This window comes from Taudactylus pleione, unplaced genomic scaffold, assembly GCF_031769625.1.
Source record: "Taudactylus pleione unplaced genomic scaffold, aTauple2 ptg000738l, whole genome shotgun sequence".
Lineage (NCBI taxonomy): Eukaryota > Metazoa > Chordata > Amphibia > Anura > Myobatrachidae > Taudactylus > Taudactylus pleione.
In genome coordinates, this window is record NW_028285140.1 from 1,686,680 (window position 1) to 1,712,926 (window position 26,247).

General features: G+C 50.8%; 1 protein-coding gene across 6 annotated transcripts in view; it reads right to left on the bottom strand.

The window, feature by feature from the left end:
• The window catches only part of CACNA2D4 (calcium voltage-gated channel auxiliary subunit alpha2delta 4), a 512,905-nt gene that overhangs the window by 373,807 nt on the left and 112,851 nt on the right, over positions 1-26,247 (bottom strand). For all 6 annotated transcript variants that reach the window (XM_088457118.1, XM_088457115.1, XM_088457117.1 and 3 more), the window contains 7 exons: positions 24,410-24,484; positions 16,952-17,038; positions 13,306-13,377; positions 12,715-12,776; positions 12,128-12,195; positions 5,583-5,628; positions 5,384-5,481 (listed from right to left, as the gene is read on the bottom strand). In XM_088457118.1, coding sequence (XP_088313244.1) covers positions 5,384-5,481; positions 5,583-5,628; positions 12,128-12,195; positions 12,715-12,776; positions 13,306-13,377; positions 16,952-17,038; positions 24,410-24,484 — 508 coding nt within the window. The remainder of the gene's footprint in view (positions 1-5,383; positions 5,482-5,582; positions 5,629-12,127; positions 12,196-12,714; positions 12,777-13,305; positions 13,378-16,951; positions 17,039-24,409; positions 24,485-26,247) is intronic.

A 26,247-nucleotide genomic window follows, 5' to 3' on the forward strand; every position in this document is an offset into this window, starting at 1 on the left:
GCCGCCGTCCTGCTTGAATTTCCGCAGAACCCGAGGAAGCAGGGATATCGGAGGAAACAGATACGCCAGGTGAAACGTCCATGTCAGCGACAGCGCGTCCACCAGACTTGCACCTGCGTCTCTTGTCCTTGACCCGTAAACGGGCAACTTGTGATTGTGACGGGAGGCCATCAAGTCCAGCTCCGGCAGTCCCCACCTGTCCACGAGTAGCTGAAACACCTCTGGGTGAAGCGACCATTCCCCGGGATGCACGTCGTGACGGCTGAGGAAGTCCGCCTCCCAATTGAGGACTCCGGGGATGAAGACCGCCGAGATCACTGGAATGTGACCCTCCGCCCAAGACAGGATACGAGACACCTCCGACATCGCTGCCTGACTGCGAGTTCCGCCTTGGTGATTGATATACGCCACCGTGGTGGCGTTGTCGGACTGCACCTGTACCGCCCTTCCGTGAAGAGCGGGGCCGGACGACTGCAGGGCCTTGTATACTGCCCGCAGTTCCAGGATGTTGATGGGGAGAAGTGCTTCTTCCGCTGACCAACGACCCTGAAGCGACAAAGAGCCGGTCACTGCCCCCCAACCCCGGAGACTGGCATCCGTCGTGAGCAGGACCCAGTCCGGGACCCAAAATGGGCGCCCCTCGACCAGATGAGCTGTCTGAAGCCACCAAGCCAAAGATAGCCGAACGTCCGGAGACAACACCAGCACCTGAGAGCGGATCCGGTGAGGTAACCCGTTCCATTCTGATAGAATCAGCCCCTGCAGGGGCCGGGAATGGAACTTGGCAAATTCCACCATGTCGAATGTCGACACCATGGACCCCAGAACTCTCATAGCCGAATGGACCGACAGGCGGCAACGGCTCAGGCAACTGCGTATCCGCAGCTGTAGTGAGGCGACCTTCTCCGGAGTCAGGAAGATCCTTTGCTGACGCGAATCCAGCAGGGCTCCCAAATGAACCATCCGCTGTGATGGAATCAGGGAGGACTTTTTCCAATTTATCAACCACCCGTGTGCTTGCAGGCAAGCGATCGTCAGGTGGAGATGTTGAAGCAGTACCTCCGGGGAGCTCGCCAGCAACAGGAGGTCGTCCAGGTACGGCAGCAGCCGTACATTCTGGTTCCGAAGATGTGCGGCCATGACCGCCATAATCTTCGTGAACACCCTCGGTGCCGTGGAGAGACCAAAGGGTAGCGCCCGGAACTGATAGTGGTGTTGAAGGATAGCGAACCTCAGATACCGCTGGTGTGAAGATGCTATCGGAACATGGAGGTAGGCGTCCTGGATGTCCAGGGACACCATGTAATCCCCCGGTTCCATCGCCAGAATGATGGAACGTAACGTTTCCATCCTGAACTTGGGAACTCTGAGGAATTTGTTCAGAGACTTCAAGTTGAGGATAGGGCGATGAGAACCATTGGGTTTCTGCACCAGAAACAGAGACGAATAATACCCCGTCCCTCGTTGTGATAGAGGAACGGGAACAATGACCCCTGCTTTCAGCAAGGACTCTATAGCCTCCTGAACCTGTAACGCCTTGGTCTTGTCCTGAGAAGGACTTGTGCAGAAAAACTGGTGGGGTGGTCTGTGCCGAAAAGACAGGGCGTACCCCTGGGAGACCACTTCTCGAACCCAGGCATCCGTGGTGGTATTGTGCCAGCACTGGGCAAATAGAAGAAGTCGGCCTCCCACTCTGAGGTCCCCCAGAGGGAGGCCCGTCCCATCAGGCCGCAGGTTTATCTTCCTGCTTGGAAGAAGGGCGCCGAGCACTCCAGGCTTGCTTCTTGGGTTTAGAGGCCGTCTTACTCGCAGACTGTCTCGGGAAGGACTGACCTTTCGCCTTACCCTGAACCCGAAAGGAACGAAAAGCCGAACTCCGAACCTTAGCAGGCAGTGCCGCCGAAGGGAGGAAGGCCGACTTGGATTTAGCCAGGGTGTCCACTATTTTGTCCAAGTCCGGACCAAATAGTAATTCCCCATTGAAAGGTAAGGCCTCCAGACCTTTCTTTGAATCAGAGTCCGCTCTCCAGGACCGCAACCATAAGGATCGGCGGGCAGACACCGCTGCAGCCGATACCCGCGAGGTCAGCAGACTAGCATCTAAAGAAGCTTCTCCAATGTAAGAAGCGGCGTCCCTCATTTGTCCCAACAACGCCCGCTGGACATCCGGAGCGTCGTCCGGGAAGGTATCTTCCAATGCATTGGCCCACCCCTCAATGGCCTTGGCCACCCAGGAAATGGCCATGGACGGTCGGGCCACCGCCCCGGAGAGGGAGTAAATAGACTTTAAGCAAGTCTCAACTTTCCTGTCCGTGGGATCCTTCAGCGAGGATATCGACGGTAATGGTAAGGTGGCGCCCCGAGTTAAACGGGTGACATGGGAATCCACCGCCGGTGGAGTTTCCCATTTTTTACAATGTGCCTCAGGGAAGGGGTAATTAGAAGCCAACCGCTTCTGAGGAAGGAATCTCTTACTGGGCGCCTGCCAAGCTACCGCCATATGATCCGTCAACTGATCAGACAGGGGAAACACCGCAGAAGCCACCTTAGTTTTTTTGAAACTAGGAAACTTCGACCTAGGAACCGGTGCCTCATCCTCTATAAGAAGAATAGCTCGCACCGCCCTAACTAGTGCTCGCACATTAATGGACGACTTGGTATCCATTTCCTGGACCGAGGCGTCCGAGTCAGTGTCATCAGGGACCTCCCCATCATCTGAGGAACCCTCTGAGTCCGATACCTGAGCAGCCCGTGCCATGAGTGGGCGTTTAGAAATCCTAGAAGGCATGTCAGTCTGCAACATTGACTGAAAAGCCGAGGAAGCGGCCGCCAAATTTTGCACGGAGTTGGAGAGCACATCCACCCATGGTGGAGGCGTCGCCATAGGGGCCTGAAAAGGTACCACAGGCTGCTGCGGCACAGGGGAAGCCTGTATATACATAGGCAACCCCCCAAAGGGACCAACTGATTGAGACCCAGGAGGACTCCGCAATAACTGCGGGACACCCGGGGAATGGGGGATGGTCGGCTGGGGCACCGCCCTAGTAGGGAGAGCAGTCGGGACCGACAGACGGTCCGCAATAGACACCAGCACTTGAGAAAACATCGCCCACGGTGGTTCCTGCGCCAGAGAAGGTCTGGATGGGCCAGGAGCCACCTGGCATCGACTACACAGGCCATCCTGTGACAAATCCTCCCTATCTACTCCTGCAGAACAGCGTCCGCAGGAGGCCAACACCGGAGCCACCGAGCGCTCAACCTCCTCGTCTGACATGACAGAATATATTATATATCTGGCACCAGGGTAGAAGTAAAACGCACTCACCGGTGTGCTGAACAACAGCCCACAATATGGCACTGAGTAGCACACAACTGTATGTGACGGACCTCACAAATACGTGATCTATATAAGTGAGGTCAGTAGAAACGCCCCTCCCCCACACACCTGCAGGGCTTGTAGGAGAAGTAAAGGGATAGGTATAAGCTGACAGTAAGCGGAAAATAAGCACAGACAGGCAGCACTAGCAAAAAGTCACATACCATGCAGGAAGATATACTCACTGCACCTTTACACTACAATCAACCTGCCCAGATTCAGTGTCTGGGAGGGCTATAGTGCTGTGTACGCTGTCCTTAATCAGGGGAGAGGTACACAGGGGGACCGGTCCGCGTGCTCCCTGAGATCTGCGCTGCCACTGGGAAAATGGCCGCTGGAGACCTCAGAGGAGGAGTGGCCGAGGAATCTGCAGCTCAGCGACGCCAGACTGCGTGCTGAAAGGCGCGCTGAGCTGAGGGGAGGAGCCGCTGACAGGGAAGGCTTCCTCCCCTGGCTGGCCATTAACCCCAGGGATGCTGGCTTCCCGCTTGCCGGTTATCCCTGGTGGTCTAGTGGTCCCACGGGTTATGGGGGGGGCCCGCCGCCACTGCCAGCAGCCTCCGGTCTGTCCCCCGGACCGGAGGCTAAAGGACTGCATTTAAGGCATTCCGCGCGCCGCCGCTAGCCAGCGACGCGCGGCTTACCTGAATCCCCGGCGACTCCGGCAGCAGTCCTGGGAGGTAGACAGAGTCCGGCTAGTACGGACTCTGCCCTCCCGCCGCGATCCCCAGATCAGTACTGGCGTCGCGGCGCCAGTCGGGGATCAGAGCGGCAGCGTGGGCGTCTGTACAGACAGCCCTTCGCTGCCGTCTGTAGTAAAAATAGATTAAAAATAAATAAAATTTAACTTAAAATAAAAGCTTTTGGGGGCTGCTCCTGCAGCCCCCCTGCGCGGTGACCGACTCCGGCCGGGCACCAGCTTACACTGGGGTGCCTGTGGCTCGGGGGCGGGGTATAGAGGAGGACCCAAGTGCATCCTGGGAGCTAAAAGCTTAACTGTGTGGTGCCCATGGATCCTGTTCCAGCTATAACCCCAAGGTCAACCCTGTGGACCCCCTATGGACCCTGAAGTAGAAATATTACTATCGCCCTTTAAGGCCAGACCTGAAAGGTGCAGCTTAGAAAAAATGATCTTCAGTAAATAAATCACATAGTGACTGAAATAAAAGGGTAGCCAAAATAATGCGATAGATCCAGGTCTAAGAGGGGCTGCTGGAGGTGTTACTATGCAAAACCAAATAAACATGACACCAAAAAAATCCAACAGAAAACACAGATTCCTGCTAATATCAGTCTTAATTTGATGAATTCACGCAATTTAAAAGGACACAGAGGGCCTGATTCAGAGCCGCTCATAAGCGGCCGCTCGTTCGCTCCAAGCGATGTTCGCACATCTGCGCATGCGTATGGGTCGTAATGCGCATGCGCAAACCTGTCATTGCGGTCGGAAATTGTGCGCTCGTAAAACAGCGAGGGGCTGCTAATTTGAGTGACAGAATGAGGCGTTTGTGGGTGGTAACAGGGGAAGGTGCTTGAAAACGGGGGAGTGGAGATCCGAACGCAGGCGTGCCAAACGGTCAAAACGGGCGTTTTATGGGTGTGCATAATTAACAAAGCAGCGTCATCGACCACGTCACTTGGTTGTCTTTTAGCCAGAACTGCTCGCAGCGATTGCGGGAAGAAAATCCTACCACAAGCACTGCGAGCAGTTCAGACGCCTTTCGATGTACTCGATTAATCTAATAAATAGCGGAGATGACGTATGATGCGAGCGGCCAAGGGGTGTCTTTATAAAATAGCGAGCGCATGTTTCGGACGCTCGCTCAGACATAGAGGCGTCCACAGACCGCAAAGAGCGAGCGCTCAATTTAAATATCCGGCCCTTTTTTCCGAACGACCGTCCGCAAATAGCGTCCGGCTCTGAATGAGGTCCAGAGATAGGAATAAGTACTGTAATGTGTTATAAAAAAAAGGCTCAGTGACACTATAAGTCGGGGTAACACTCACACTCCAGGTCCGGGTCTTCCCCCAGCAGGAAACGGGTGACAGCCTGAAGCTGGTTGAGCTTGCGATGGTCGGGGTCTATGTCAGTGACGCAATATATCCTGGGGAGAGTAAAACAGATGACAATAGTAACATATACGCACGGTCCTCACTATCCCACCAAGATATAATCTATATACAGACGTCTAAGGTCAGTACTCACCATTCATTGGCCAAGGTGAGGTCCGGGTGCAGAAGGTCATGAAGACCTGGAAGAGAGTAGAACAGAATCAGGAGCAGAGGAAACCTGTGCAGACAAGATGTAACCAGCTGTATTATCACTTCTCTATCACTATCCCAGGGAGCAGGGAGAGCACTGTCAGGATGTGACTACCCGGGGAGCAGGGAGAGCACTGTCAGGATGTGACTATCCCGGGGAGCAGGGAGAGCACTGTCAGGATGTGACTACCCGGGGAGCAGGGAGAGCACTGTCAGGATGTGACTATCCCGGGGAGCAGGGAGAGCACTGTCAGGATGTGACTACCCGGGGAGCAGGGAGAGCACTGTCAGGATGTGACTATCCCGGGGAGCAGGAAGAGCACTGTCAGGATGTCACTATCCCAGGGAGCAGGGAGAGCACTGTCAGGATGTGACTATCCGGGGAGCAGGGAGAGCACTGTCAGGATGTCACTATCCCGGGGAGCAGGGAGAGCACTGTCAGGATGTGATTATCCCGGGGAGCAGGGAGAGCACTGTCAGGATGTCACTATCCCGGGGAGCAGGGAGAGCACTGTCAGGATGTCACTATCCCGGGGAGCAGGGAGAGCATTGTCAGGATGAGATATCCGGAGGAGCAGGGAGAGCACTGTCAGGATGTAACTATCCCGGGGAGAAGGGAGAGCACTGTCAGGATGTCACTATCCCGGGGAGCAGGGAGAGCACTGTCAGGATGTGACTATCCCGGGGAGCAGGGAGAGCACTATCAGGATGTGACTATCCCGGGGAGCAGGGAGAGCACTGTCAGGATGTCACTATCCCGGGGAGCAGGGAGAGCACTGTCAGGATGTGACTATCCCGGGGAGCAGGGAGAGCACTGTCAGGATGTGACTATCCCGGGGAGCAGGGAGAGCACTATCAGGATGTGACTATCCCGGGGAGCAGGGAGAGCACTGTCAGGATGTCACTATCCCGGGGAGCAGGGAGAGCACTGTCAGGATGTCACTATCCCGGGGAGCAGGGAGAGCACTGTCAGGATGTGACTATCCCAGGGAGCAGGGAGAGCACTGTCAGGATGTGACTATCCCGGGGAGCAGGGAGAGCACTGTCAGGATGTGACCATCCCGGGGAGCAGGGAGAGCACTGTCAGGATGTGACTATCCCGGGGAGCAGGGAGAGCACTATCAGGATGTCACTATCCCGGAGAGCAGGGAGAGCACTGTCAGGATGTGACTACCCGGGGAGCAGGGAGAGCACTGTCAGGATGTGACTATCCCGGGGAGCAGGGAGAGCACTATCAGGATGTCACTATCCCGGGGAGCAGGGAGAGCACTATCAGGATGTCACTATCCCGGGGAGCAGGGAGAGCACTGTCAGGATGTGACTATCCCGGGGAGCAGGGAGAGCACTATCAGGATGTGACTATCCCGGGGAGCAGGGAGAGCACTGTCAGGATGTGACTATCCCGGGGAGCAGGGAGAGCACTGTCAGGATGTCACTATCCCGGGGAGCAGGGAGAGCACTGTCAGGATGTCACTATCCCGGGGAGCAGGGAGAGCACTGTCAGGATGTGACTATCCCGGGGAGCAGGGAGAGCACTATCAGGATGTGACTATCCCGGGGAGCAGGGAGAGCACTGTCAGGATGTGACTATTCCGGGGAGCAGGGAGAGCACTATCAGGATGTGACTATCCCGGGGAGCATGGAGAGCACTGTCAGGATGTGACTATCCCGGGGAGCAGGGAGAGCACTGTCAGGATGTGACCATTCCGGGGAGCAGGGAGAGCACTGTCAGGATGTGACTATCCCGGGGAGCAGGGAGAGCACTATCAGGATGTCACTATCCCGGGGAGCAGGGAGAGCACTGTCAGGATGTGACTACCCGGGGAGCAGGGAGAGCACTGTCAGGATGTGACTATCCCGGGGAGCAGGGAGAGCACTGTCAGGATGAGATATCCAGAGGAGCAGGGAGAGCACTGTCAGGATGTGACTATCCCGGGGAGCAGGGAGAGCACTGTCAGGATGAGATATCCGGAGGAGCAGGGAGAGCACTGTCAGGATGTGACTATCCCAGGGAGCAGGGAGAGCACTGTCAGGTTGTCACTATCCCGGGGAGCAGGGAGAGCACTGTCAGGATGTCACTATCCTGGGGAGCAGGGAGAGCACTATCAGGATGTGACTATCCCGGGGAGCAGGGAGAGCACTGTCAGTATGTGGCTAGCCCGGGGAGCAGGGAGAGCACTATCAGGATGTGACTATCCCGGGGAGCAGGGAGAGCACTGTCAGGATGTGACTATCCCAGGGAGCAGGGAGAGCACTGTCAGGATGTCACTATCCCGGGGAGCAGGGAGAGCACTATCAGGATGTGACTATCCCGGGGAGCAGGGAGAGCACTGTCAGGATGTGACTACCCGGGGAGCAGGGAGAGCACTGTCAGGATGTGACTATCCCGGGGAGCAGGGAGAGCACTATCAGGATGTCACTATCCCGGAGAGCAGGGAGAGCACTATCAGGATGTCACTATCCCGGGGAGCAGGGAGAGCACCGTCAGGATGTGACTATCCCGGGGAGCAGGGAGAGCACTATCAGGATGTGACTATCCTGGGGAGCAGGGAGAGCACTGTCAGGATGTGACTATCCCGGGGAGCAGGGAGAGCACTGTCAGGATGTCACTATCCCGGGGAGCAGGGAGAGCACTGTCAGGATGTCACTATCCCGGGGAGCAGGGAGAGCACTGTCAGGATGTGACTATCCCGGGGAGCAGGGAGAGCACTATCAGGATGTGACTATCCCGGGGAGCAGGGAGAGCACTGTCAGGATGTGACTATCCCGGGGAGCAGGGAGAGCACTGTCAGGATGTGACCATCCCGGGGAGCAGGGAGAGCACTGTCAGGATGTGACTATCCCGGGGAGCAGGGAGAGCACTATCAGGATGTCACTATCCCGGGGAGCAGGGAGAGCACTGTCAGGATGTGACTACCCGGGGAGCAGGGAGAGCACTGTCAGGATGTGACTATCCCGGGGAGCAGGGAGAGCACTGTCAGGATGTCACTATCCCGGGGAACAGGGAGAGCACTGTCAGGATGTCACTATCCCGGGGAGCTGGGAGAGCACTGTCAGGATGTGACTATCCCAGGGAGCAGGGAGAGCACTGTCAGGATGAGATATCCAGAGGAGCAGGGAGAGCACTGTCAGGATGTGACTATCCCGGGGAGCAGGGAGAGCACTGTCAGGATGAGATATCCGGAGGAGCAGGGAGAGCACTGTCAGGATGTGACTATCCCAGGGAGCAGGGAGAGCACTGTCAGGTTGTCACTATCCCGGGGAGCAGGGAGAGCACTGTCAGGATGTCACTATCCTGGGGAGCAGGGAGAGCACTGTCAGGATGTGACTATCCCGGGGAGCAGGGAGAGCACTGTCAGTATGTGGCTAGCCCGGGGAGCAGGGAGAGCACTATCAGGATGTGACTATCCCGGGGAGCAGGGAGAGCACTGTCAGGATGTGACTATCCCGGGGAGCAGGGAGAGCACTGTCAGGATGTGACTATCCCGGGGAGCAGGGAGAGCACTGTCAGGATGTGACTATCCCGGGGAGCAGAGAGAGCACTATCAGGATGTGACTATCCCGGGGAGCAGGGAGAGCACTGTCAGGATGTCACTATCCCGGGGAACAGGGAGAGCACTGTCAGGATGTCACTATGCCGGGGAGCAGGGAGAGCACTGTCAGGATGTCACTATCCCGGGGAGCAGGGAGAGCACTATCAGGATGTGACTATCCCGGGGAGCAGGGAGAGCACTGTCAGGATGTGACTATCCCGGGGAGCAGGGAGAGCACTGTCAGGATGTCACTATCCTGGGGAGCAGGGAGAGCACTGTCAGGATGTCACTATCCCGGGGAGCAGGGAGAGCACTGTCAGTATGTGAATATGGCTGGGGACTATGGCTGGTGCCTCAAGGGAGATGTTCCAGGTGCAAAACACACACGAAAGTCTTTGAAAAGGTCCTTTCTTCCAGGATAACTGTATCTGTGTAACATGTCATATATACTGTATACTGTACAATGGTGAGAATGTAAGTCTGCTTTGAAACAATAAACATAATTTCCAAACAATTCTAGAATTTCTTTACGAAATATGAACTTTTTTAAACCTGATTGAGCAAAACGAGTTATATTTTTGAATTCACTATGCACTAATTATAAAAGATCGCCTATGGAAACCGTGACCTCAGGATAAAATAGTTTAAAACACAGACCAGCGTTATTAGCCCTGAGAGGCACCATGAGAGAACACCCAAGAGGCACCATGAGAGAACACCCAAGAGGCACCATGAGAGAACACCCAAGAGGCACCACGAGAGAACACTAAAGATGCAGCATGAAACAACACCTGAGAGGGACCATGAGAGAACACCAGAGAGAGACCATCCGAGAGGCACCATGAAACAACACCTGAGAGGGACCATGGGAGAACACCAGAGAGGCACCATGATAGAACACCAGAGAGGCACCATGAGAGAACACCCGAGAGGGACCATCAGAGAACACCCAAGAGGCACCATGAGAGAACACCCAAGAGGCACCATGAGAGAACACCCAAGAGGCACCATGAGCGAACACCAAAGAGGCACCATGAGAGAACACCTGAGAAGCACCATGAGAGAACGCCTGAGAGGCACCATGAGAGAACAGAGAAAGATAGACAGTATCGCCAGGTGAGACTGACTGCTGTGCACGGACTTTGTGGTGGATCTGTGGACAGATGGCCTGATTAAGACCCGCTCGCGAGCGCTATGACAGCACGCCCCCTTTGGTGGGCGGGCCGGGGGAGTGGGTGCCCAGACGGAGGCGTTCCCATGGGAACGCCTACCGTCTGGGGCCGGCCCCACTGACCTCACAAGTGAGGTCAGTGGGAGAGCTTACGACTCTGTTAGAGCCAAAAGCCCTCTGGGACTTGCGGCAACGAGACCCTACCGCAAGGGTCTCGTCGTAAGCCCGATGGTCGCGATGGTCTTGACCATCGCAACCATCATCATGGCCGCTTGCATAAGCTGTGGGTGGTAACCCACAGCTATACGAGCGGCCAAGAGGCCGCAACAACAACAAAAAAAAAACGCCCTGATTCAGAGCGGGCGCTCGTTCGGAGCGTCCGGCTCTGAATTAGGCCCAGATTCCAAATCAATATAACAGAGAGAACATTGGGCCTGATTCAGAGCCGTTCGCTATTTGCGGTCGTTCGTTTAAAAACAAGGGGTGGCTATTCAAATGATCCGTACGCACATTGCAGTCTGTTCACACCTCTAAGTCTGAACGAGCGAGCAAAACATACGCTCGTTTATTTGTTAAAAACGCCCCCTGGCCGCTCGCACCATACGTCATGTCCGCTATTTATTAGATTAATCGAGTACATCGACCAGCGTATGAACTGCTCGCTATTCTTGTGGTTGGTGTTTGCTACCACAAATTTGCGAGCAGTTCTGGCTCTAAAATAACCAAGTGACGTGGTCACTGACGCTGCTGTTTTAAATATACACACCCATAAAACGCCCGTTTTGACCTTTAAGCACGCCTGCGTTCGGATCTCCACTCCCCGTTTTCAAGCACCTTCCCCTGTTACCACCCACATACGCCTCATTCTGTCACTCAAAATAGCAGGCACTCGCTATATAGCGTACAAATGATTTTCGGCCGCACTGACTGGTTCGCGCATGCGTACTAAAAACCGTACGCATGCGCAGATGTGCAAACATCGCTCGGAACGAGCGTACTGCCGCTAACGAGCGGCTCTGAATGAGGGCCATTAACCTGAGATTTTGTATTATTATAGATCAGAGTAATAGGGGCTGAATAACAGACGGGAGCAAAGATAAAAAAGCAACATGGCAGAACCACGCAGCACTGCAGGGGGCAGATGTAAGATGGGCACAGAGGGGTAGATTTGGGAGGGGTGTGTCCAAACTAAATCTACAGTATATTGCAGCCCAGCATTTGTGGGCTACATGCAAAAGCAGCCAGTATACAGTATATACCATGCATGCACACATAATACATGTATTGTACAGAGCAGACGTGGCCATACACCTAGTTTTGCAGAGCAGTGGAAAGGTCAGGCTCCATTTTGTCGATTGAGATTATTGAAATAAGATAAATATTTAAATGGATTATTCTTTGCGGAGTAGAAGCTAATTTTTAGGATCTCTGGGAGCGATGGAAATAAAATCTTCATACATGAAAATGCCAAATACAATTAGAGGAAGCACCACGTCCCCTCGAGGGTACACCGAGCAGTATTCTGGAATAAACCTGAAGGTAACAAAAAGTTTTAAAGAGGGAGGAGTCTGTACTTAATGTGACATTTCCACTTTTGTGCAGCGCGTCGCTCACATTGATCCACCACTCCGCACACGTATGTGCAATTCACCTTCACGGCCTAATAGTAATGCTCTTTCCCCGAGTACAGCGTATAGCGGTCTGCCTGTGATCTGAGCGTTGCAGAGCAGGATATCTGGTCTTACACATACCATACAGAACATATCCCATCTGTGAGGGTCTCACCTTCTTCCAGAGAGGTATTGCCAATAAGTATGTACTCGCCGTGTCCCCGCGTCAGCACGACCCCGAGGCTGGAGGGGGAACAGAAAATATCAGATAAACTCCTCATCTATGTCTGACGTTCACTAACGCATTTTACTATCCATCTCTTCCTGTAGCATAGACGCCGCGGACCAGAAGACCCAGAGACCCCCCACACATGTGAGCTTATGGCGTGTGACTAATGGATGGTATTATTAGACACCAATATAAACGCCACGCATGTCCGCTGATGTCAGCCATGACTGTCCACCATTTATCTTATCTGATTTGCCCTGTTTGTGCAGTGAGTAAGGGGATGAGATAAATACAGATGAGAACGTTCCTAGTAATGATTAGTGATAGATACTTTATAAATACCATTAGGTTTATAGCATCGTAGATTCCTCATCCCTCTCCCAATCTAGACAGACGTAACAAAATGATACAATAACTCGGCAAACATTTCCCTGTTCACCGAAATGGGTTTAACCTGACTAAAGTGACATCGCTGCTCCTCCCCCCCCCCCCGCATGGGACCACCCAGAATAACACGGCAGCCCCCTCCTCACCTGAATGGCGTGTCGCTGATGTCCGTAAAGAAATAGTCACAGGTCATAAACAGAACACGTTTCTGCAAAGGAACAAGAAGCGGTGTCATGTGACAGTGCACGGCCAATCAGAGAGCCTCAATGTCCTGCCCCCCCCCCCCCCCCAGGCTCACTACGGTCCCACCCATATACTTTACTATATTACATCATGCAAAACAGGTGAGAGGGCGACTACGCCGCGTGGATTATTTAGTTATGTGCAAAGTAAAACCTGTTGTAGAGGAAAGTTTTCAATGAAGAGGGGCAGAGGGACCCTTGTGTACGTCCTCCTCTTGTTTGCACCATTTGCCAGTTATAAACTGAGTGGGGCAACGGGGCAATTATTCATTTTGAGAGGACCGAAGAACAATACACACAGAAGGTGAGCCCAACCTGGGAGCACGATAGGAATGGGCGGGCCGCGGGCGTAAGAGAGGGGATGGGCAGGGGTTGGGGAGATTAGAAGGACAGAACTTTTTTTTTGGCTTTTGGAACGGTGGAAACCAGGAGATGGAGTGAGCAGGATCTCCAAGGCCAATGTTATGTCTGTGGTGATCACCGAGCCTCTCTTACCCCTTTATCAACGGTGACCTTCACATCCATGGCCAGGGTTCCCGTCTCCCCGTTAATCATCGCGGTCCGGAGCTGCGTGCGGGAATAAACAAATGAGCCCCGATACCATCATACACATCTGACGTTTACCTATAGGAGACATCTTGTTAATGCGCACAGCCCCGTCGCTTCCCACTCATCGTTACCATGACGCAGACCCTCAATGACCCCGATAATTACTGAGACCCTCAATGACCCCAATAATTAGAGACCCTCAATGACCCCGATAATTACAGAGACCCCCAATGACCCGATAATTACAGAGACCCCCAATGACCCCGATAATTACAGAGACCCTCAATGACCCCGATAATTACAGAGACCCTCAATGACCCCAATAATTACAGAGATCCTCAATGACCCCGATAATTACAGAGACCCTCAATGACCCCAATAATTACAGAGACCCTCAATGACCCCGATAATTACAGAGACCCCCAATGACCCGATAATTACAGAGACCCCCAATGACCCCGATAATTACAGAGACCCCCCAATAACCCCGATAATTACAGAGATCCTCAATAACCCCGATAATTACAGAGACCCTCAATGACCCTGATAATTACAGAGACCCCCAATGACCCTGATAATTACAGAGACCCCCAATAACTCCGATAATTACAGAGACCCTTAATGACCCGATAATTACAGAGACCCTTAATGACCCCGATAATTACAGAGATCCTCAATGACCCCGATAATTACAGAGACCCCCGTTAACCCCGATAATTACAGAGATCCTCAATAACCCTGATAATTACAGAGACTCCCAATAACCCCGATAATTATAGAGATCATCAATGACCCCGATAATTACAGAGACCCTTAATGACCTCGATAATTACAGAGACCCTTAATGACCCCAATAATTACAGAGACCCCCAATAACCCCGATAATTATAGAGATCCTCAATGACCCCGATAATTACAGACATCCTCAATGACCCCAATAATTACAGAGATCCTCAATGACCCCGATAATTACAGAGACCCCCAATAACCCTGATAATTACAGAGACCCTCAATGACCCCGATAATTACAGAGACCCTCAATGACCCTGATAATTACAGAGACCCCAATGACCCTGATAATTACAGAGATCCTCAATGACCCTGATAATTACAGAGACCCTCAATGACCCCGATAATTACAGAGACCCTCAATGACCCTGATAATTACAGAGACCCCCAATGACCCTGATAATTATAGAGATCCTCAATGACCCCGATAATTACAGAGACCCTCAATGACCCCGATAATTACAGAGACCCTCAATGACCCTGATAATTACAGAGACCCCCAATGACCCCGATAATTACAGAGACCCTCAATGACCCCGATAATTACAGAGACCCCCAATGACCCTGATAATTACAGAGATCCTCAATGACCCCGATAATTACAGAGACCCTCAATGACCCCGATAATTACAGAGACCCTCAATGACCCTGATAATTACAGAGACCCCCAATGACCCCGATAATTACAGAGACCCTCAATGACCCCGATAATTACAGAGACCCCCAATGACCCTGATAATTACAGAGATCCTCAATGACCCCGATAATTACAGAGATCCTCAATGACCCTGATAATTACAGAGATCCTCAATAACCCCGATAATTACAGAGACCCTCAATGACCCTGATAATTACAGAGATCCTCAATGACCCCGATAATTACAGAGACCCTCAATGACCCCGATAATTACAGAGACCCTCAATGACCCTGATAATTACAGAGACCCCCAATGACCCTGATAATTATAGAGATCCTCAATGACCCCGATAATTACAGAGACCCTCAATGACCCCGATAATTACAGAGACCCTCAATGACCCTGATAATTACAGAGACCCCCAATGACCCCGATAATTACAGAGACCCTCAATGACCCTGATAATTACAGAGACCCCCAATAACCCCGATAATTACAGAGACCCTTAATGACCTCGATAATTACAGAGATCCTCAATAACCCTGATAATTATAGAGATCCTCAATGACCCCGATAATTAGAGACCCTTAATGACCTCGATAATTACAGAGACCCTCAATGACCCCGATAATTACAGAGATCCTCAATAACCCTGATAATTACAGAGACCCTCAATGACCCTGATAATTACAGAGACCCTCAATGACCCTGATAATTACAGAGACCCCCAATGACCCTGATAATTACAGAGATCCTCAATGACCCCGATAATTACAGAGACCCCCAATAACCCCGATAATTACAGAGACCCTCAATGACCCCGATAATTACAGAGACCCTCAATGACCCTGATAATTACAGAGACCCCCAATAACCCCGATAATTACAGAGACCCCCAATAACCCCGATAATTACAGAGACCCCCAATGACCCTGATAATTACAGAGACCCCCAATGACCCCAATAACTACAGAGACCCCCGTTAACCCCGATAATTACAGAGATCCTCAATGACCCCGATAATTACAGAGACCCTCAATGACCCGATAATTACAGAGACCCCCAATGACCCTGATAATTACAGAGATCCTCAATGACCCCGATAATTACAGAGACCCCCAATAACCCCGATAATTACAGAGACCCTCGATGACCCCGATAATTACAGAGACCCTCAATGACCCTGATAATTACAGAGACCCCCAATGACCCTGATAATTACAGAGACCCCCAATAACCCCGATAATTACAGAGACCCCCAATAACCCCGATAATTACAGAGACCCTCAATGACCCTGATAATTACAGAGACCCCCAATGACCCTGATAATTACAGAGACCCTCAATGACCCCGATAATTACAGAGACCCCCAATGACCCCGATAATTACACCAAACACAGGAGGCTGAGATTCCTGTATAAAATAATAACACAGCTGTATGCGATGACTGCGGAAGAACAGGGCACCTAATCCATGCTTATATAGCAGCACTGAGTACAGTTAGTCTCTCCCCTGTGACATCATCACCTAACGCAGGAGAGATATCGCCTGCAGAGAGGGTAACACAGAATGGAGTATGAAGTGGGAGAGGGGGAGCAGCCATTTACAGGGCTCGTATACCAGTGTCTGTTACCCGTAGCAACAAAACTAAACAATATTACTGTATGGGAGCAGGCACTTTAAGCTTCCCTATATGCATCACACCGTGTAGAGGGCCTTTCATTCCGATTATGCACACGCAGGTCTGCTGCGAAAATATGTTAATGACTGCTGAACGCAATCGCACAGCCAGCATAGAGACGCCATCTAATGCTATCTCACATCCGCAATGCCTCGCAGTCTTGCGTATACATCAGGAACATCGAGTAACATCGGCCCCTCACGCACAATTACAACAGGTCTGACCTGACTCAGAAATTGGTGACCTCGTCGCACGCAGTAAGGTACTTAAGCTAATTTATGCACGCCCATGCAACGGCGTTGAAACGGACAGGCACGCCTGCGTTTCTCCGACCACTCACCCAAACACTGACGTTCAGCGATGGCTTTGCATCTGCGCTATAGCTGGTGTAACATAAAGCAAGGTACATTGTGCGCTGCGTATTAGTTATAGGAAAGGACGATAAACCCCGGGAAGGTGAGGTCCGAGGATTTCATCACTCACAATCTCATTGCGGTCCTCCCACTCCACCTCCGACAGATCCACGCTGTTGTAGTTCGGCTTCGGCCGGAGTTTCTTCCCTTCCTTGTACTGGGGGATAATGAAGAAGTGGCGGGTTACACACGTGAGGTGACCGGGAGACGGGGGTGACCAGACAGACGGACACAGAGGGAGGAAGGGGAGAGACGAAAGCAAGGTGACATCTAGATCTCACCCACTCACACACTCCAATGCACACGTGTGACACACAAACACAACAACACAATACAGAGAGGTGATATATACACAATATATACAGTACATATACAGGACACACATGTTACACACAAACACAATACAGAGAGGAGATATATACACAGTATGTACAGTACAGATACAGAACACACATGTGACACACAAACACAACAACACAATACAGAGAGGTGATATATACACAATATATACAGTACATATACAGGACACACATGTTACACACAAACACAATACAGAGAGGAGATATATACACAGTATGTACAGTACAGATACAGAACACACATGTGACACACAAACACAACAACACAATACAGAGAGGAGATATAACAAGAGATATGGTAAGAACTTACCTTTGTTATCTCTGTTTCTACGAAGTCCATAGGGTCCACAGGGTTGACCTTGGGGTATAGGTTGGGAACCAAATCCGGGCACCACGCAGTTAAAGCTTTTAGCTCCCAGGATGCACTGGGTCCACTCTCCCTATAACCCCACCCCCAAGCCAGAGGCACCTCAGTTTGTAAGTAGCCAAAGGCCGGAGGAGGAGAGAAAAAGAGAGAGAAAACTGGAACACTCAATAACCATACTCACCGAAATGGGAGACGGAAAACCGGTGACCAGCCACACAGCCCATATGAAGCCAGGTGCGTCAGGGCGGGCGCCCTGTGGACCCTATGGACTTCGTAGAAACAGAGATAACAAAGGTAAGTTCTTACCATATCTCTTGTTTTCTACTTCAGGGTCCATAGGGGGTCCACAGGGTTGACCTTGGGGATGTCCCAAAGCAGTTCAACCAAGGGTGGGGACGCTCCTGTGCTGAGAGGAGAATCCGTCGCCAAAAAGGAAGCATCCTGAGAGGCAAAGGAAACCAATGCCTAGAACCTTAAAAAGGTGTGGACAGAAGACCACGTGGCCACCTAGTAAGGTAAAACAGCCGAGGCGCCACAGCGAGCCGCACACATGGCCCGAGAAAAAACAAGCATCAACAACAGGAAGGCCTACCCATGGGTAGGCCCCTGAGGAAGACCTACGAGGCCATCCAGCCAACATTTGGTTATAGGCCGGCCATCCTTTCCTGTGAAAACCAGAAATCTCAGACCACCAATAAGGAGTCCGATTTCCGTAAGGAACCTGAACGGATCACAAAAATCCAAAGAGGCCAGACCACAGTCAATGAGGCCACACCAGCCGAGAGGACTGGGGACAGAATGGCCGTACCATAAGTTCCAGAATAATATGGAACCTGAAAACCACTAAGAAGCAACACAGGGCGAGAGCAACTCCCACCCTGACATGATGCCCTCCAGAAGAGGGAGCCACATGAGAACGCTCCCAATTCAGACACTCTCCTGGTTGATATAAACACCCTGAGAGAAAGAGAGAGCCTAAGCAATAGACCATGTAATGGCTATCACAACCAGCGGTTCCATTGACTGTCCCCGGAGGTAACGAAGAACCACTACTTACTCCCCAGGAGTCCCTAGGGAGGACAAATGGAGGCATAATCAAGAAAACACTCCAAAGGATGAACTGGATACCAGAGTGGAGCAATTCCATATCTTAACCATACTGACAGTGTAGAGATCCGCACTGTCAGGAAGACCAGGCCAAGTGTGAAACACAAGCCAGCCGGAAGGAATGCCAGAATATCTGGAAATCCTGGACACCGGAGGATTGTATCGACAGGTACAATACCATAAGATTTATGGCTGCCACAGTTTGTGGTAGGTCCCAGCAAAAGCTGATCCATGTGCTCTAATCATTCCAACGATGACAAAGCCAGGGAAGCCGTAAGACCACTGTAAGGACACAGTCAAAGACAAACGACCCAGGTCCAAGGCAAAACCAAAGACCCTGAGACAACAGGTCCGGGCAGTGAAGCATCAGGGATGGAGTATCGATGTAGAGACTCCGAAGATCCAAGTACCCCTGACATCTGGGGCAATCAGGAGCCACCAGCAGGAAAGCATCTCCGTCTCGATTGAAAACACTTCCAAAGACCTTGAGGAAGAAGGGAGACCGGAGAACACAGGTACACAAAGTGGAAGGACCACTTCACCGACAAAGAGTCGCTGAAGGTTGCTTCAGAATCCCCAAAGCTGAACTGTAACACCATAGTGTGATAAAGTCAGAAGGCCATGAGGGTCACCTCAGGGGGGCCCCCCCTGCTCACCAGGAGATGAAACCTCTCTTGGGGAAGAGACTAGTCCCCGGGATGCACGTCGTGACGGCTGAGGACTCCCGCTTCCCAATGGAGAGCTCCTGAAATGAACGCTGCCGAGATGGTCGGGAGGAGACCCTCGGACTATGTCCGAATATGTGACATACCTGTCATTGCCACCCAACGAACAGTGTTGCTAAAAAGGAAGCCACTGTCCTGACCCTGTCGGACTGAACCTTTTCAGGTTCACCGGGAAACAAGAGTTATGCCAGAGTAAGTTAATTGACAGGGTGGAATCGACAGACGTCCAACTGCACTGAAAAGGATTCGATCCAGACACTGTCCATAGCAAAGAAAACCCTGGACGAGATGGCCATAGCCACCCGGACAGGGACCGACTTGCCTCCGGAGAGAGCATCATCGTTTGAACAGTTATCCGACAGAAAAAACTCATTCCATCTGGAGATGAGCCAATTATGGAAAGGCCTGGAATGGAACTGAGCCCATTCCACCATGCATCCCAGAGTGTAAAGACATCTGTCGACTGCGCAGACAACCATGTACTCCTAATGGAAGAGAGGAGATTCCGTCTTACGCCAGAAGAATTCTCAGATTCTGAGAATCCAGCAGGGATCCTAGATGAAGAATACCCAGAGAGGGATGCAGGGAGGACTTTTTCCCCGTTGATTAAACGTCTGCACCCTGAAGAAGCCACAGTCATCCTGACCTGGCCGTAAAGTACCCCGGTGATCCCGCTAAGAGCAGGAGGCCGTCCAGGTACAGGAGCATTGGGATATACTGAACAGAAGAACTGTCAGAAAATCCAAAACGCTGGTAAACCCCTGTGGGGCTGAGGACAGTCCCAACAGGCAGAGCCCGAAAATTGTAAGTGTTGCTGTGATACAGCAAACCTCAGCCCATGCTGAGGAAAGGTCTCTGTAAGTACCCGTAGGCACGCGTCCTGTATATCCAGTGATACCATAAAGTCCCCAGGTTCCAAACATCGTATGATGGAGCATAGGGATTTCCTCCTGAGCCCAGGTAGCTTTAGGAACTGGTTCAGGGAATTGAGACAGAGAATAGGCCAAAGAGGACCATTCAGCCACCGCACCAGAAAGAAAGCAGAACAACCAGTCCCTCACTGAGATAGTGGGGATGGCCTAATTAGCTCCGCTTACCGCAACAACTGCATAGCTTTCTGGATCTGTAAGGCCCTTGTAAAGAGGGCGTACCCTCCTACCCACGTAGCCGCGGCAACTTGACACTAATACCGGGCGAACTGAGAAAATCGGTATCTCCCAGTTGTAGGCCTGTCCCGTCAGGCTGAAGAGATATCCGTAGGTTCAGAAGCAGGATCGGCTGGCAGTCCAGGCCTGCTCGGTACTGGATATGTCGGCCCTTGTAGATGCCGACAGTCTACGAAGAAACAGACCTTTAGGCTGACCCAGAGGACAAAAAAGACTTAACAGACTTAGTCTGAGGCCTTGTAGTGGGCATAGCTGAAAGCGGTAAACTTGTCGTTAGTAATACTGCCAATGTTACTACAATCTTGTCAAGGTCAGGACCAAACAATATCAACCCTAAAGATGGTATCTGCACCTCTGCATTCCCAGAGCGCAGCCATAGGGTATTACGGAGGATACAGTCGCAGCCGGAACTCTGAAAGTTAGGAGACTGGTATCCAATATAGGCATTTCCACCTATGACAACAGCATATATTACGTGAGCGACCAAATACATTTGAACCCCCGACGTGTTGGAGGGGAAAAAACGTTACAAATGCATCAACCCAATATGCAATAGTATTAACCAACCATGCTATAGCCATGGTAGGATGGGTAACAACTCCTGAAAGCAAGTATACTGATTTCAGGCAGAGTTACCACCTACGGATCCGAAGAATCCGACCACGCAGGAATGGGAGGCGTAGTAACGTCTGTAATCAGACGAGTAACACGCCCATCCCCCCCAGGAGGGGCTCGTGATGACCCTCAGGGAATTTGGGACAGGAGGCCAAACACTGTTGTAACACCTCCTATCTGGCAACAGCCAGAGTCCCGCTATGCGATCCACCCGCTAGTCAGCAACAGGGAACCCGAAGGCACGCAATACTGAGGGTGTATGATACAGGTGCAGGTCAACATTCACTCTAACCAGAATGGACCTGCTACCAGCCCTAAAGCAGGGATAATAATACCTGAAATAGGCTTCCCCCCGTGTAAGAGGGAAAGAGCCCCGAACAGTACCCAGTTCACGGCAGAGCCAACTGGGAAGTAACCACAGGGCGTCAACCACGCCAATTAGCGTTTCGTAGAAAACGACATCCACCCAGGGTGGCTGTTGTGGTAATCCCTGCAAGGGGAATGACAGACTATTGTGGCACCAGGGGGAATTCATATACTGCGAAAAACCCCTGCAGGGAGCGGTAGTCTGTGTCACAGGGGAAGAGTGCAAGAAGCTGCGAGATACCCTGAGATGAAAAGGGCAGTATGGTGAAGTAACCCCAAGTGAGGTACAACAATGGGGCCCGCCCGGCGATCCGCAATTGAGAGGATCCCGAGAAAACAAACCGCCCAAGGGGGTCGTGAAAGAGGCCAGCACCAGATGACGCCACATACAGAACCCTTTATGAGTCAAATCCTCCGCACTAACACCTGCAGCACATGACTTGCAGGATAGTAAAAATGGGTGCAGTATAACGCTCTATCTCCTGGTCAGACATATCTGACCAATCTTGGCGGAAATATTAAGCAGCGCTATACTGGTCCTGACTGATGCCAAAAATTAGCTGCAGGGACCCATTTTCAGCGTATGCAACACACAGTTCCATCTAAAATATGGCAACGTGCAGCACGCAACAGTATGTGACAAACCACACAAATATTAACAAGTATATAAATGTGAGGTCTCAGAACCACCCTAAGTACAGCTGTATTAGGGCAGATAAAGAAAAGGGATAGATATACACTGACAGGTGAGAGAATAAAGTACAGTCAGCACTAGCATAAGTCACATACAATGCAGATATATACATATATACATAAACATGTCATATAATATACTGCACTATTACACTGCATTCAACTGCCCAGATTCAGTGTCTGGGAAGGCTACAGTGCTGTGTACACTGACCTGATGGTGAGGTACGCAGGGGGACTGGACTCACTGCCATCTCCAGAGATTTCTGCTGCACCACAGAGATAAAATGGCCGCTGGAGACCTCAGAGGAAGCGTGGCCCGCGGAGGAAGCAGCTCAGCGACGCCAGACTATGGATACTGAAAGGCGCGCTGAGCTGAGGGGAGGAGCCGCTGTAACAGGGAAGGCTGCCTCCCCTGGCCGGCTATTAACCCCCGGGACGCCGGCTCCCTGCACCGATCGTTAAGTCCCTGGTGGTCTAGTGGACACACGGGGTATGGGGGGCCCGCCGCCACTGCCGGCGCCTCCGGTCTGTCCCCTGAGACCGGAGGCACAGGACTGCATTTGAATGCGCGGATCACCGCAAGCGGTGATCCGCGACCTTACCTGCTCCCCGTGGATCCGGCAGCAGTCCTGGGCGCCCACAGAGTCCGGCTAGTACAGACTCTGGGGTCCCGCTGAGATCCCCAGATCTGTACTGGCGTCTCAGCGCCAGCGGGGTGACGGAGCGGCAGCTTAGACGTCCTATGGACAGTCCGACGCTGCCGCTCTGAAGAGTCCAAAGTCCATGGAAAAAACTTTGTCCCTAAAAAAATAAAATAAGCTTAGGGGCTGCTAATCAGCTCCCCCTGCGCTAACGGTGACCCGACTCCGGCCGGGCACCAACTTAAACTGAGGTGCCTCTGGCTTGGGGGTGGGGTTATAGGGAGAGTGGACCCAAGTGCATCCTGGGAGCTAAAAGCTTTAACTGCGTGGTGCCCGGATTTGGTTCCCAACCTATACCCCAAGGTCAACCCTGTGGACCCTGAAGTAGAAATACACAGTATGTACAGTACATATACAGAACACACATGTGACACACAAACACAACAACACAATACAGAGAGGTGATATATACACAATATATACAGTACAGATACAGAACACACATGTGACACACAAACACAATACAGAGAGGAGATATATACACAGTATGTACAGTACAGATACAGAACACACATGTGACACACAAACACACAACAACACAATACAGAGAGGTTATATATACACAGTATGTACAGTACAGATACAGAACACACATGTTACACACAAACACAACAACACAATACAGAGAGGAGATATATACACAGTATGTACAGTACATATACAGAACACACATGTGACACACAAACACAATACACACAGGTGACATATATATATATATATATAGATATATATATACACAGTATGTACAGTACATATACAGCACAGCAACACAGACACACATACAGTATGATACACAAACACAACACAATACAGATAGACACAAACACAACACAATACAGATAGATATATATATATATGCACAGTATGTACAGTACATATACAGCACAGCAACACAGACACACATACAGTATGATACACAAACACAACACAATACAGATAGACACAAACACAACACAATACAGATAGATATATATATATTAGGGATGTGCAGGCTCGGATAGGTTCGAGTTTGCACGTGGAGTTCGGATTTTTCCCTCCAAAAAAACGGAACTCAGAACGAGGCAAAACGTCATCTTACATGGACGAACATCATCATTCCTGGACAAAAGACCAGGAATGATGATGTTCGTCCATGTAAGATGACGTTTTGCCTCGTTCTGAGTTCCGTTTTTTTGGAGGGAAAAATCCGAACTCCACGTGCAAACTCGAACCTATCCGAGCCTGCACATCCCTAATATATATATGCACAGTATGTACAGTACATATACAGCACAGCAACACAGACACACATACAGTATGATACACAAACACAACACAATACAGATAGATATATATATACAGTATGTGCAGCACATATACAGTGCACACACACACATGACACACAAAGACAACACAATAGAGGGAGGAGATACAAGTGCCAGTCACTCACCAGCGGGCGTAAGTCGGGGTGTGAGAGTATGTAGCCATTGTTAGTGTTTAGGAAGGCGTAGCCGTGGACTCCGAGCTGAAGAAACAAAGAGGGAGATAACTGGGTGGTAACGGGGCGTCTGTACGCCGGCTGCTCTTAGTGGAGGGCGTATCGGCGGAATTGCGCTCAATGTAGAGTTGTGTAATAACGCCCGTTTTCAGACAGATCTTGTGCACCAAAGATAAGGGTGGCAAAAGTGTGCGATGATAATGATGATGACTACTGTATGTAAGCTAGAGTGACGCTTAGCACAGGAGAATATACGCACTGAGATCTGCGCACGCAACCGCTGCCTTGCGTTCAAACCTGCATGGGCGCCGATGTTATACAATGCATACGTCTGTGATTGATGTCTCGCAGCATGGGGGAGAGACCTGATTCAAGGGGGATTCCAGAGATCCCTCTCAGGAGGATCAATACCTGGGATCTACAGGAAGTAAGTTTTGGTTTTGTATGTGATCCACAGTATCTACAGGCTCTCTCTCTCTCTATCTGCAGTCTCTCTCTCTCTCTCTCTATCTGCAGTCTCTCTCGGGGGTTTCTACATCTATCTACAGTCTCTCTCTCTCTCTCTATCTATCTACAGGCTCTCTCTCTATCTGCAGTCTCTCTCTCTCTCTCTATCTATCTACAGGCTCTCTCTCTATCTGCAGTCTCTCTCTCTCTCTCTATCTGCAGTCTCTCTCGGGGGTTTCTACATCTATCTACATTCTCTCTCTCTATCTATCTACAGTCTCTCGCTCTCTCTCTCTCTATATCTACAGTCTCTCTCTCTATCTATCTACAGGCTCTCTCTCTCTCTTTATGGGGGGCTTCTAAATCTATCTACACCCCTTTTGTGCTGCTTTATTTGAATTATATATTTAGGTAATCAACAATTATTATCTCAAAGTCTGCTGCAGTCTTATAATATTTTATTGTATATAAATTGCCATAAGTACATTACATTGTGTGTAGGCATGATTGATCTTAAGTTCTAAATGTTTGGTATGTGCTACATGTTTGTTTAAGCCATTTTATTGCTGGGCCTGTATTGGCTGGTTAGTGGGGGGGTTGTCATTAATTAGGATGCACACTTGGCAACATCTCTACTTAAATATCATTCACTAGGCTGTCTTAGCCTTGGCTGGAGTTAGCAGACTTCCAAGTGCAAACTCACAAGTGCAAAATAGATTTTAGGGAAAATGTCAGCGTTACACCGGCGTTAAACCGAAGGAGAACATTTCATCAAACACAACTAAACTGCTATCAATACTGCATATGGACACCTATGGGGCATCAAGTGTGAGGTCACTACCTCTTCCCAACACACACCTGCTGCCGGCATAACCAGGACATGCAACACCGATCTCCTTGTCTGATCATTGCACAGACATTATGTCACTTGCTACTATTTGTGCTGCCTCTTTTTTCACTAAAAACGAAATTCTTATTTGTACCGATGCAAAGTAACCTCTAAGCCTTGTATATAAGGTCTGATTTATCATTGCTTTTGCCTAGTCTCACAACTTTGAACATTTTTTTATTACTCATTTTCAAAACACTTTAAATCATATATATTCCCCTCTATAAACCCCCCCTCCTACTTTGCTCATCAAGCATACGCATTCACCAACAGTGATCTTTCACCAGCATTTTTGAAAAACCTTCAACACTGTCATTCTCACACATACACTACTCTTACCTCATCCACACCCTGACCATGTTTTCTTCACATTCTCACTTTACTCAATGCCTACCTAATCCTTCATTCTGCCCCCTGTTCCCACCTCTACCCTTCCCCCCTAGTCTCCTCTCCT